This window comes from Syngnathus scovelli, chromosome 4 (genome assembly GCF_024217435.2).
Source record: "Syngnathus scovelli strain Florida chromosome 4, RoL_Ssco_1.2, whole genome shotgun sequence".
In the NCBI taxonomy this organism is placed as follows: domain Eukaryota; kingdom Metazoa; phylum Chordata; class Actinopteri; order Syngnathiformes; family Syngnathidae; genus Syngnathus; species Syngnathus scovelli.
The window spans coordinates 1987102-2001541 of NC_090850.1; the positions used below are offsets into that span (position 1 = coordinate 1987102).

Genomic DNA, 14440 nt, shown 5'->3' on the forward strand with positions numbered 1-14440 from the left:
AGTTGAAGCTCTTCCTGACAGGAGATTCTGCCAGACGTTCCCAGCAGACCCTCACAGAGCGTTTGGGTCTGCCAGGTCGGACCGGCATCTTCCCCCACCATCGGAGCCAACCCACCACCAGGTGGTGATCAGTTGACAGCTCCGCCCCTCTCTTCACCCGAGTGTCCAAAACATGCGGCCGCAAATCCGATGACACGACTACAAAGTCGATCATCGAACTGCGGCCTAGGGTGTCCTGGTGCCAAGTGCACACATGGACACCCTTATGTTTGAACATGGTGTTCATTATTGAAAATCCGTGTCGAGCACAGAAGCCCAACAATAGAACACCGCTCGGGTTCAGATCAGGGGGGCCGTTCCTCCCAATCACGCCCTTCCAGGTCTCACTGTCATTGCCCACGTGAGCATTGAAGTCGCCCAGTAGAACGATAGAGTCCCCAGAAGGAGCGCTCTCCAGCACTTCCTCCAGGGACCCCAAGAAGGGTGGGTACTCTGAGCTGCTGTTTGGTGCATAGACACAAACAACAGTCAGGACCCGTCCCCCCACCCGAAGGCGGAGGGAGGCTACCCTCTCGTTCACCGGGGTGAACCCCAATGTGCAGGCGCCCAGCCGGGGGGCAATAAGTATACCCACACCTGCTCGACGCCTCTCACCGTGGGCAACTCCAGAGTGGAAGAGAGTCCAACCCCTCTCGAGAGGGCTTGTACCGGAACTCAAACTGTGTGTGGAGGCTAGTCCGACTATATCTAGTCGGAATCTTTCTGCCTCGCACACCAGCTCGGGCTCCTTTCCAGCCAGAGAGGTGACATTCCATGTCCCAAGAGCCAGCTTCTGCAGCCGGGGATCAGACCGCCAAGGTCCCCGCCTTTGGCTGCCGCCCAGCTCACATTGCACCCGACACCTTCGGCCCCTCCCACAGGTGGTGAGCCCATGGGAAGGGGGACCCACGTTTCCATTTCGGGCTATGCCCGGCCGGGCCCCATGGGCGAAGGCCCGGCCACCAGACGCTCGCCTTCGAGCCCCGCCTCCAGGCCTGGCTCCAGAGGGAGGCCCCGGTGACCCGCGTCCGGGCGAGGGAAAACTAAGTCCATTTATATCACTCATCATAAGGGGCTTGGGTGAGCCGTGCTTTGTCTGACCCCTCACCTAGGACCCGTTTGCCATGGGTGACCCTACCAGGGGCATGAAGCCCCCGACAACATGGCTCCTAGGATCATAGGGGCACGCAAACCCCTCCACCACGATAAGGTGACGACTCGCGGAGGGGTTAAAGGTAATTAGAAAGTGTTATATCGATGAAAACACCTGTACCTTATATACTCATGCTTTTAGAATATCACCAAGCCTGCCCTCAGCTTTTGTTGAAGAGCTTTTAAATGCTTTTATTTGTCAAGTTTCAACTGTAATGGATTCCATTGCCCTAATTACGACCAGAGTTTTAATAGTCAAGAAAAAAATCACCATGGACGAATTATATTGATTGCTTAGCCCCAAACATATTACTAATAGTAAATAATTCTCTTCATACAGGGCAGTTCCCCCAGTCCTTAAAAGCTACACTTGGAAAACCCCTACGAAAAAATTACCTACAATAGATCTTCAATAATACTGTAGAACCCTGGATCTCGACCCCAATTCATTCTAAAAGGAGCACCAAGAAGTGAAGCCGTCTCATTCCGAAGCAACAGTACATAAACCCACAAAAGAAAAAAAAATATACAGTATACCAAAAGCTTGGAGCACAGTCTTACGCAGTCCGTATGCAGCCCTTAACACGTCAGACATTTAAAAAGACAAAGAATGATCTCAAAATAAATTACATAAACATGACAAAATAACAATATTCAAAAACATAACATACGAAATAATGTTCCAAACAAAAGGATGGCTATTGTTTACAAATACAGTGAGATGCATGTAAGTGCACACAGGCACTCACAACCGTGTCATTGTGTATGTGCAGAGGTGGAGATGGTGTGTTGCATCTCGTGGATATGTTCGTTATAGAAAAGGCCCTACATTAAAACTCACTCTTAAAAAGATGATATTCTAAAAGCATGAGTATATAAGGCAGTGGTCCCCAACCTTTTTTGCGCCACGGACCGGTTACGTGTCAGAAATATTTTCGCGGACCGGCCTTTATACAAATGAATAATACATTTATATAAATAAATAATACATTTATGATAAATATATAAATACGATGAAATAAAATGATATGACTGGCATAAAAACAAGTATAAACGACATAAAAATAAAACTCACCATTACGTTGAATTAGTGGGAGTACTGAGCTTGTTTCTCAGAAACGAGCCGGTCCCATGTAGGCGTAATCGGAGACAATAACACCCGAAGTGGTTAAAGTTTGTCTTTTAATACAGGATGCTTGGTCTCCATGTGCCGAAGCAGTTTTGAAGGCTTCATTGCCTCGTTAGCTAGCGTGTCGCCACATATTATGAAGAGTGGGCTTGGCGCGTCAGAGTCACCTGTGGCGATAAATCCATATTTTAAGTAGGACTCCAGAAATTTTCTTTTAAATGCAGCTTTCCTTTTCTTAGAACTCGTAGCCTATTCTTCCGTCTCCTCATTGGGCTTTTTTTCCCTTTCCAAAGAAGCTTTCCAAACATCTCTGTTTCTTGCTCATATTTGCTTGCTTCGCGGGTTCGACTGAGGTGACGTCACGTGACCAAGACCAACGGATGTAATTGGGAGAGAATCGCCGATTTCTTTTTACATTTTTCAAAATAAAATCTTAATCAGTTTTGCTAGCTTTGCGGGCTCGACTGGGAAAACATGTCACGTGACCAGGACGAGTGTCTTGACTTGAATTAACTGATCGTCGATATATATATATTTTTTTTTTCTACTTGGCGGTCCGGTAACAAGTGACCCACGGACCGGTAGGGGGTCGGGGACCCCTGATATAAGGTGCAGGCCTCGTCCGGCCTCTTAAATATAACACATTTTACTTTTTACACGGTTGTTATCGCATGAACTCAACTCTTCAGCGTGAACCCCCGTGATCTTGTGGTCTCGTGGGTGCAGCTTTCCAGAAGCGCACTGCGCACGACTGCAGTCGAGCATCGTAATGGTAAAACGCACTAAACAACAACGCCAACTAACGTTGGTTTCCGAAGCTTATTTCGAGAATCAAAAAAAAGATTTCCTGACATTTTGTGTCAAAAAAACGAATGTCGAGTACCAAGGCGTTTGACTTCCAGGGTTCCATTGTATGTAACTACAGGCCCATATCAAAATCTTCAGTTTTGGGGAAAAATAATTGAAAGTGTTATTTTACAACAGATTCACATTTTTATGATGAAAAACAATCTTTTTATTGCATTTCAGCCTGGATTTCGACACCACAGCACGGAGACTGCTCTTATTACAGTATTAAATGACATATATGAATAATGATGCAAACCACCATCTTGGTATTGCTCGATCTAAGTGCTGCATTTGATACAGATGATCATAATATACTGCTCGACAGACTAGAGCAGTGGGTGGGACTTACTGGTACTGTATTAAATTGGTTCAAATCTTACCTCCAAGTTAGGGACTATTTTGTCTCAGTTGGTATTCATGAGTCTGAGCGAACAAAGATCACCTGGGGTTCTATGATCACCCATTCTAGGACCACTTCTAATAATATTCATGGACTGCCCCTTGCACAGATTGTGGAGAATCACAAAATATTTGATTATATTTGACACACAACTTTACATTTCAGCGTCATCACATGACTATAGTCCCTTACTTTCATTAAGTGTATTCATCATCAGCGAAAGTTACAATTTGCCGCTGGAATGAAATATCTCAATCAACCAATGTCACAGAATAATAATGTGGTTTTGCATTATGGCTGCATAAAGAATACTTTGGTTTGAAAAATGACTCATGTTTGACTTGCGAGGTTCTGTCGCATCGCTGAGGTGGAGCCATTTTATATTCAACATCAGCCACAGTTCAATGTCACTTGCCATCAAATGTACTGTATTTTCTTGCCTGATGATGATGTGAAAGAGAAATCCAGGGCTAAATTACAGTATTTTTTCATAAAGTGTTAGTAATTTTTTCTTATTTAGAATGGCCAAAAATTCCAGACTCAGCCTAGCCAGTGCTTCTGATGAAAACTTCACATTCTGCTGGAGGGTATTTTGTGCTTGGGATTACTTGATTGGAAATCCAGAAGCTGCAGAGAGCAAAGGAGCGGCTATCGTCAACAACATCAGGGTCAGACTGCTCCCAATATACAGTATACAGTGACAGATACCTTGTAAAAATAGACTATTGTAATACAAGATTCTGATGTGTTTTTTACTTAACCATTCAGTCTGTGCTTTCTTTATAGGAAGCCATTGTTGAAGAACAGGAAAAGAAGAAAGATACCAGTCTGTAGGTATCCTAGTTTTGCATCACAAAATGTTAATCCGTCTCGCAATGAGTCTACCTTGCTCGTTCTCATAAATTTCGATGGGACATACATGTCCATTTATGTAGAAAATTAAGCATACATTGTACCTCATAGGTCACTATTTAGAACTGAACTCCTTCTGTACCAAAATGATGACTTCTGAAACTGTTTTGGAAAACCATGTGCTTCTGTGTATTTCTTCAGGGCTGTTCTGATCAGTCTGCGTTTGTTAGCCAATATCCTGGTGTTGATGTCTCTAGCTGGCAGCATCTATATCATCTACTTTGTGGTGGACCGTTCTCAGAAATTGGAGCAGGAGAAACCAGAGCTGACGCTGTGGGAAAAGAATGAGGTATAGGAAGGAAAAAAAAGCAAATCAAGATTCATCATCATTAGATTAGATTAGCCATCATACAGTGCAGTTACAAGGAATCGGTGAAAGTGGAAATCTCCCATTGATCCAACAAATGACGCAATTGGCCATGCAACCCAGCCGATTATCATCCATCCATCCATCCATCCATCCATCCATCCATCCATCCATCCATCCATCCATCCATCCATCCATCCATCCATCCATCCATCCATCCATCCATCCATCCATCCATCCATTTTCCCACGGGGGTCGCGGGAGCCTATCCCAGCAGTCATCGGGCAGTAGGCGGAGGACACCCTGAATCGGCTGCCACCCAAACGCAGGGCACACAGAGACGAACAACGATCCGCACTCGCATTCACATCTAGGGGCAATTTGTGCTCAATCGGCCTACCTAGCATGTTTTGGGGATATGGGAGGAAACCGGAGTGCCCGGAGAAATCCCACGCGGGCAGGGAGAGAACATGCAAACTCCACATAGGGAGGGCCGGAGGTGGAATCGAAACCCTCATCCTAACTGTGAGGCGGATGCGCTAACCAGTGCACTGCCTGCCGATTATCATTTAATACAATAACCACATGATTCATGTTGAGAACACCCATTACTTTTAGATTTTCATTCCAGACTCAACAGCCATAGAAAGGCCATATGATGCTTTTTCTAAACTTTCTTTCTTTGTTCCTTTCTTTAAAATTTTACTCTCCCATAATGATGCCAGTTCTTGTGGTATTTAGTGTATATTCTCAATCTCTTGCTTGCAAAGTTCTCAAAATAAGAGACAGTCTTTTCTTAATACTGTTTATTTGTCATGCCTCGTTAAAGTTTATTGTAAAACTATAAAAAAAAAAAAATCTGAACACCAACAAAATGTCAATGTTCTTTCATCTTCTGAACCACCTAACAACAAAATTATTAATAGCACAAACATAATTAAAGTCATGGATCATTTTAAATAATAAACTGTGGCAGAAGGAAGGAGCACCCACCACTAAAAGTGAAAAACACGTCTTTATTCCAAGACTGCCAACAAGTGAGTAACAATAAGAATATTACACCACAAACATTCATACAGACTTAGCCCACCAACATGCCTCCTGGTGGGGAGGCATGGTTCTAATGTCTGCGACATAGGCCCCGCTCAGAACATCCAGAAGGGCACTGGATACTCATAACGATAATTTCGCAGGGCGCTTCACTAACCTGCCACGACTATGTGTTCCATCCCTTGGTGGCGCAGATGAAACTTGTCGGGGAGACAGATGATGGAAGACAACACTGTTGTGCGAAAGGGACACTGAGGAATTTGGAGGATGACTACGGCGAGAGACTTGGACTGGCAACAGCACACCGCATGCAACTGAATGAGCCGACGTGAGCCTGTTCAATGAAAGACACGCCTTACGCACAGCCATATCACCAATAACCCTTTTGGACCATGCTCAAGCACCCTAAATGAGTCATTATATGGTGATTGCAGGGGTGAGTGATGGGCGTCGTAGCGCAAAAAAACAAAATAGACAGACATAACCCTTGACGATACAAACACCTTAGGAAAGCTATGGTGGACAGGCATCAAGGTGCCTCGAGACAAAAAGGGAAAAGGCCGCACATTGAAACCTTCAGGCAGAAACTCACCAGGGACGTGAAATAGCTGACAGAGCACCAATTCAACAAGAGCGGTTTTAAGATTGCTTTTTGGAGCTGGACATAACCTGAACAAACCCCATGGAAGATGTTTCAACCCAGTTACCATCTGAGAGCGCAGTCTTACGTAAGTGGCCGGTGAAACTGGTGGTAGGCAGTTGTACATGTCCAGAAGGGAATTTGCCGCCACATGCATGATGAACCACCTCTTAGCCAGGAGGATTTGATCCACTTCTTGAGCCAATCCCTGGTAATTGCCGGTCACCAGACAAGCAGAGTTCACCAGCACAGTGTGACTTGGAGGCGGTAACAGCCAAAGGAAGATGTGAGGAAAGACAAAACCGCCTTCAATCCGAGCCAAACAGCGACAGCATCTTGTCCATGAGAGCAATTGTCCGAGCCATCGCCCAACCTGGGCTTCTAAAGGAGCCTGTCTACCCTCAGAGTCCAGAGATCCATCGAAGGATGAACTCATTTTACCTTTACGAGATTCTTCCTCCATCGAACCTGTGAGAGTAATTGATGTACCGTCTGTCCAGCAGCCCATTTCCTCTGTCAGTCTACCTGGGATTCAGATACCTGACCAAAATACAACCTTTGCTGTAGAAGGATTGTGATGCAATTGATCATGAATCTTCAGTGTGGAAGAGGAAATGGGAAAACCTTCAACTATGGACAGAGAAAAACAACTCTCGATCCAGATGTCATCGATCCTGTTGGAACTCCAACGCGGAAGATAATTCCTCCTCTGAATCTGTCATTGCAGAGCCTTCCAGTGACCAGATTCAACCGCACTCACCTGTAGAACCTTAACCTTCAAGCCCTGAACCAGAACCACAAACCAAGGAGACCGCCAGATCGACTGCAGTACTCTAAATTCGGTCATTTAATTCAGTTATTTAATGGCTTAAGCAGTGCTATCTCTTATCAAAGTCAAAGTCAAAGTCAGCTTTATTGTCAATTTCTCCACATGCCAAAGACACACAAAGAAACCGAAATTTCGTTCCCCCCTATCCCACGGTGACAAGACATGGCTCACAACAGACAAACAAGTAACAAGTATAACAAAAGCGTGCTGAATAAATAATGAATAAATAACACAACAATAAATAAATAAATAAGAGGAGCAGAAAAAAAAAGGAGCAAGTGCGCGTACAGCAGACATTCCCGAAAATAGCGCAACAGTGCCACACGCTACGCAGAAGGGGGTAGCGAGTTCAGGGCCCTAACAGCCTGGGGAAAGAAGCTGTTGGCAAGTCTGGTGGTGCGGGAGCGCAGGCTCCTGTATCTCTTCCCAGAGGGCAGAAGGTCAAACAAAGAGTGAGCCGGGTGACTCACATCTCTGGCAATCGAGGTTGCCTTGCGGGCGAGATGGGAGGTGTAAATGTCCTTCAGGGAGGGGAGCGAAGCACCAATAATCTTACCAGCCGTATTCACTATGCGCTGCAGGGCCTTCAAGTTCTGTTCAGTGCAGTTACCACCCCAGACAGCGATGCAACTGGTGATGACGCTCTCAATAGTGCCACGGTAGAATGTAGACAGGACTGCCTGAGGAGCACATGCACGACTGAGCTTCCGCAGAAAGTACAGGCGGCGCTGAGCTTTCTTTGCCAGTGACGAGGTGTTTGCGGACCAGGAGAGGTCCTCACTGATGTGCACCCCCAGGAACTTGGTGCAGCTCACCCTCTCCACCACAGCACCGTCGATGATCAGCGGCAGGTGTGTTGTGTGACCCTTCCGGAAGTCAACAATGATTTCCTTGGTCTTATTAACGTTCAGCAGGAGGTTGTTGTCCCTGCACCACGTGGTCAGAAGGTCAACTTCCGACCTGTACCGAGTCTCGTCGCCCTTCGTGATGAGACCCACCAGAGTCGTGTCGTCAGCAAACTTCACTATGCGGTTGTCGCTGTAGGTCGCAGTGCAATCATGCGTCAGCAGGGTGAAGAGTAATGGACTGAGCACGCAGCCCTGGGGGGCTCAGCGTGATGCTGGCGGAGATTTTGTCGCCAACACGCACCACCTGAGGCCTCTGACAGAGGAAGTCCAGTATCTAGTTGCAGAGGGAGGTACTGAGGCCCAGCTCGTCGAGTTTGCAGATGAGTCAAATAGGAAGGTCCATCTTGTCAAGTCAAGTTCTTCTTTGTATGCAAGTCAGTACAGCAACAAGATATTGTGCAAACAATACTCACTGGCATATAAAGTACTCTGCTGTGGGAACTATAGATAATAAAACAGCAAAATGTGGTACCATCTTACACTGAAAGTCCACTTCTCTTGCTTTTAATTACCCGATACAATTGCATCACTTCCAAATGACCTCAGGGTTTTCCAGCATGCTGCAGCACGATGTAGTACCACGCTGTAGGACTGAAAATGTAAAATTGAACTTGCCTTTGTAAATAATTGACTCTAAAAACTCATGAGATAAACAATTGTTTAAATATATAGTCAAACCTCTACATACGATTGCTTAAACATACACATTTTTCAACATACGATGTGAAATTTGATATAATCAAATACTTGACTCAACATCAGGCAATAGGCGGGAGACACCCTGAATCTGTTGCCAGCCAATCACAGGGCACACATTTATGGGCAATTTGGAGTGGTTAATTGACCTACCAAGCATGTTTTTGGGATGGGGAGGAAACCGGAGGACCCAGAGAAAACCCACACAGGCACAGGGAGAACATGCAAACCCCACACATGGAGGGCTGGAGGTGGAATCAAACCCGCACCCTCCGAACTGTAAGGCGGACGTGCTAACCAATGTGCCACCATGCCACCCTGGTGACGATTTCCTAACAATTACAACAAGAAATCATAAGAAAACATGAGTTCGTGTGAGTGATCTTGCGAAACAATATGGTCGTACAAACGTGTCAACAAATTCAACGATCATTAAGCAGAAGGAAGCACTCAAAGCGGTCAAGCCATCCAAGAGGATCACTATCATTCTAAATGTCACAGCCCTACCCTGAAAGAGCTGGAATGCCTTTTGCTTGTATGGATAAAGGACAAGGAGAATGTTGGTAAAACAATTACTGAAACGATCATATGTGATAAGGCCAACGCAATATATATTTCGTTATGTTAACGTTAATAGAAAAAATGTGTGTGTGTGTGTGTGTGTGTGTGTGTGTGTGTGTGTGTGTGTGTGTGTGTGAGTGTGTGTGCGTGTGTGTGTGTGTGTGTGTGTGTGTGTGTGTGTGTGTGTGTGTGTGTGTGTGTGCGCGTGTGCGTGTGCGCGTAGTATGCAATACCTGCATCTCACTGGTGTTCTTAACACTAGAACAGCGGCTGTTTTGATCTACCTCTAACAGCGGGGTGCGTCAATTGACGCTCCATCGATGCGACACGTTACTGTCGCACATCACATGTTGCGTACGTCGTGTTAGCGCGATCGTCTTGTTCGAGCGCACGCCCCGATAACGTAATTGTGTGAGGATATTGTAGCGGAGTGACGAGTCTAATTGTATCATAGTTTATGGCGAAAAATAATTTAAAAGGGACATTTGACGTGCTGTCTAATCAGTCATATTTAAACTTGCGCAATGACGTCGGCATGCGGTCGCGTTGGAAAACGTAAGTTTTGGGGGGAATTTTTAGCAGCATGGGCGATAATTATAGGTATCAATATTTTTTTTATGTCATCGCTAACACACAGGGCAATTATTAGACTATGGGCGATAATTTGAATAAATACGGTATACGGTATATATATATATATATATATATATATATATATATATATATATATATATATATATATATATATAGATAGATAGATAGATAGATAGATAGATAGATAGATAGATAGATAGATAGATAGATATGTTAATTTGAAGTTCACATATTGTAAGTCATGGGTAGCTACGGAATCTATGTATATCTGTGTCTCTAAGGTATGGTGACAATAAAAACCACTTTTTGATGATTTCTTTGTAATTTATTTCTTTTTACATCTAATATAATGCACTTGTTTTATTGCTATTTATAATTAGCTGCAGTATTTATTAAGGAGGCGGCTCGGTGGAGCACTGGTTAGCACGTCCGCCTCACAGTTAGGAAGGTACCGGTTCGAGTCCACCTCCGGCCCTCCCTGTGTGGAGTTTGCATGTTCTCCCCATGCCCGCTTGGGTTTTCTCCGGGTTTCCTCCCACATCCCAAAAACATGCTTGGTAGGCCAATTGAGCACTCCAAATTGACCCTAGGTGCGAGTGCAGATGGTTGTTCGTCTCTGTATGCCCTGCGATCGGCTGGCAACCGGTTCAGGGTGTCTCCCGCCTGCTGCCCGATGACTGCTGGGATAGGCGCCAGCACGCCCGCGACCCCTGTGGGGACAAGCGGTATAGAGAATGGATGGATGGATTTATTAAGGAGTTATTGTTGTTGTTTTGGCTGTGGTATGAATTAAACGAATTACAGTGTATTCTTATGGGAATATTTGATCCATTATACGACTATTTCAACATATGAAGTAGGTGCCGGAATGAATTAAATTTGTATGTAGAAGTTTGACTGTACACAAGATACCTTGATCTTACTAACAGACCTACGTATTTCTTACAAACAAAATCTTTTGTTAGAGGAAGAGTAGTAGAAAATTGTGACTTGTGGAAAATTGTGACTTGTGGTCGACTGAAAAAACAGTAAACTCATTGTTTTGAACTTGTCCTTGGCTACATATGTTTCGTTAACTTTGAGTGTATCCCAATGAGAAACATGGCAAAGAACTAGTACAATATTACATTTAAACTCAGCTATCATTTAAAAAGAGTTTAGCTGGCACATAATTGGTGGAGATGAATGAATTCAAAGGATATTCATTAAGAATTATAACTGGCAGTCTCCTGACACACGTTTGCACATCTCAACCATGGACCAGTGCCAAATTAACTGTTCTACCACTGTTGGCTGACCTACCTGTCTATTCCTGGAAAACAATGTCTAACATGTCTAACCACTCTTCCTTCATCAAGGTGAGTGTTGTGGTTTCTCTCATCACCATGATTGCTCCATCAGCCTTTGAACTGGTAGCTCAGCTAGAGATGTATCATCCAAGAACATCACTGCGTTTCCAGCTGGCAAGGTATTTCAACTGTAGTGACTATAAGTTTTTAATTATTTTCAGTATACAATATGATTTTTGTCTTTCCTTACTTTACATTAATTTTATGATTATTTGTTCACAGAGTGCTTGTTTTATATTTGGGCAATCTCTACAGTCTTATTATTGCACTCCTCGATAAGGTCAACAGTATGAGCTCTGCAGTAAGTATCTCGTAAACCATATAAAATATTGAATGTATTTTTTTTACACAAGGAGCTTTTTTAAATCATTTGTTCATTCTATACTTAGACTGGTATAAAAATTATCAACAACAAAAATCAGGTAGGTCTGTATTTTACAAAATGTATATTCTGTAAAAAAAATATTAGCACTCCTGACTGGCATTTATTGATGTGAAAGAACAGCAGCACAGAACCTCACTCAGATGATTTAGCGCCTACCCTTTCCTATCTGACTACTGACTCCCGATCTGTGACTCAGACACTCAGTAGAGGAAACTATTTCATTCAGTGATCTTTTCCGGTCAATCACCAATTAAAGTATGTAATCAGAAGTGCATGGGGAAATGTAGATTTTAGGTTAAATTGAATATCACCCTTTTGACTCACTGTAACAAAGACATAATGTAAAAGACCACATTTGGGTGGTTCTCTGAAAGTATAATTCTAGAGTGAGACATATCAAACAAAAACAGTGATATTTGAGAAGTGATATGAAATTTATAGGATTTACAGAAAGTGTGCAATCATTACTTGAACAAAAGTAGGCAGGTGCATAAATTGGGGCACCCCAACAGAAAAGTCCTCCTTTTGCAGAAATACTTTCTGTATATCCTAAATACTTCATTTCACTTCTCAAATATCACTGTGTTTGTCTGCTATATGATATATGTAACAGAAATTGCTGATCCGAACAACCAATGATTTATAAAGGAAAATCCTGAACATGATCAGGGATGCCCAAACTTTTGCATACCTAAAGGAACCCAGTCACTGCTCATGTAGTGGCCTAATGGAAGAAAATTGTCATTATAAGTCTATGACTAAACTGTTCTAAATTACTGAATTACTAAATTACTCTGCCTTTAAGTACCTAGGCAGGTTAAGTTCCCACCCAATTTGAGTGAGCATGTGAGCGTGAATGGCCACCAGTCCTGGGTAGAGTCTGATTATTGTTTTTGTCACAGTCACTTAGTTGGTGTTTGCAAAAAACTTGTTTCATGACTTTTTAATCTAAGGCTAACAAAATACAATAATGTACTTGGAAAAATAAAATTTAGGAGATTTTACACATTTAAAAGAGACAGACTGTCATGGTAAAGACAGTATATATGGATGTTTCCTAGATTCTAGCAAGTCCAGCAAACTGGTCTGACACCAACTCCTACTTAGCAACTATCGCGGAGCCTGTTGCATCCAGCCTATCTACTACCCTGGTGTCTGAGATCTCACATCGCAACAGCACCATCGCCACCATTACCACAATGCTGGATGTCACCAACAGAAGCAGGGGCAGCTCTGAGACCCTCTCCAACCAGACAGCTCAGTTTGAAAAGAACACTCGCTCTCAACAGGACCAGTGCTGGGAAACCTACGTTGGGCAGGTAATGTTTTTGATTTAAAGTAGTTAGTTACAGTAATAATATGTCAAGTGGCCTAAATCTAATATAGTGCTGTGGTCAATCCTTATGATTGGCTGTAATCTGTTCAGTATGTACCACACCTCTCACCCTTAGTCTAATGGGTTAGGTTCCAGCTGGCTTGTGAGACTGAACAAGTGGTATAGAAAATGTATGAATTTGAATTATAATCTATAGATGAGATATTGTCACACCATGGTGAAGTTGTCTCGTCTAAGATTTGTTTTTGTCCTGTCCTTTTGTTTTATTTTGAAATCCCATTTCCCCTGATTTCAGTTCACTTGCCCTTCCTCATGTGTCCTGTGATTCTGCTGACGCGAACGAAGTGGAAGAGTGGATACGTTGTGGGAGGCTGAGATAAAGTGTTGTTAGAACTGCTCTTACAGCTCTAAGCCAATCAGCGGCAAAGATACAGATCAACTTGTTCCCATTGGTCTCTCGGCCAATAGTGTGCTGTAAAGTCATATGGGCAGACAAAGTCCCGCGCTCCAAGTGACGCTGCAAAAATCCGAGGCGCTCCGAATGTAGTATACGCAATATTTGTTTTCATAAAAACCCGCGATGCACAGAGTCCGCAATAGGTGAAGCGCAAAGTGGTGAGGGCTCACTGTATAACGACGTATGAACTATTCATCTTACATTAAGTCTCTCGGAACGCGTTCTGTTTGCGTATGTTGGTGACTGGTGAAAGGAAATGGAAAGATGTGACAGGGCACTTCAGCTAAAGAGAGGCTGCTTGTTTCTCTTAAATCGGCCACGGAGAGGCTAATCTTTGTGATATATGTTGAAGTAGAAATGTCCATGTAAATTTTGGTGTCAATTTATAGCGTTTTTTTTTTACATTTTAAGCGATAGACTGTACAATAATTTACAATGGGGAAATTGTCTTTCTTCCGTGACATCAACCAAGACATGGGGTGGGGGGCTATTCCTTTTCCAAAGTAGGTGTTTTAAGCCATTTGTTGTTTCATTATTCCTCCAAAATGAATGGATAAAATACAAAATGCTTGTTCCTTCATTTGTCTGATAACAAAAAATACATAAACTGGGCTAGTTAGTGAAAAATTAATAATTTTCAGTATACCCTCCCTAGATTAACTATTGTAATTGTAAAGAAATATACAACTAGGTTTTAATTAGCAAAAAACTGAAAATTAAAATATGGGTTTGCAAAACAGATTATTACCATCATCATTGTATGTTATGATACCAATTCTAGGAAATATCTTGTCTGAAATGATCGACCTCTTGTCGTTCTGAGAGTCACATTTAGAAGTACATACTA

General features: G+C 43.2%; 1 protein-coding gene and 1 long non-coding RNA gene across 4 annotated transcripts in view; one reads left to right on the top strand and one right to left on the bottom strand.

Moving 5' to 3' along the window:
- LOC125966882 (transmembrane channel-like protein 3) overlaps nt 1-14440 on the top strand; it is a 96607-nt gene that overhangs the window by 52067 nt on the left and 30100 nt on the right. For all 3 annotated transcript variants that reach the window (XM_049717397.2, XM_049717395.2, XM_049717399.2), the window contains 6 exons: nt 4090-4237; nt 4356-4399; nt 4623-4770; nt 11425-11534; nt 11638-11716; nt 12862-13119. In XM_049717397.2, coding sequence (XP_049573354.1) covers nt 4090-4237; nt 4356-4399; nt 4623-4770; nt 11425-11534; nt 11638-11716; nt 12862-13119 — 787 coding nt within the window. The remainder of the gene's footprint in view (nt 1-4089; nt 4238-4355; nt 4400-4622; nt 4771-11424; nt 11535-11637; nt 11717-12861; nt 13120-14440) is intronic.
- On the bottom strand, nt 4611-9957 carry LOC137840232 (uncharacterized). The gene is made up of 3 exons (XR_011086741.1): nt 9706-9957; nt 5996-6172; nt 4611-4752 (listed from the first exon to the last, which is right to left on the bottom strand). It is a non-coding gene; the product is annotated as an uncharacterized lncRNA (long non-coding RNA).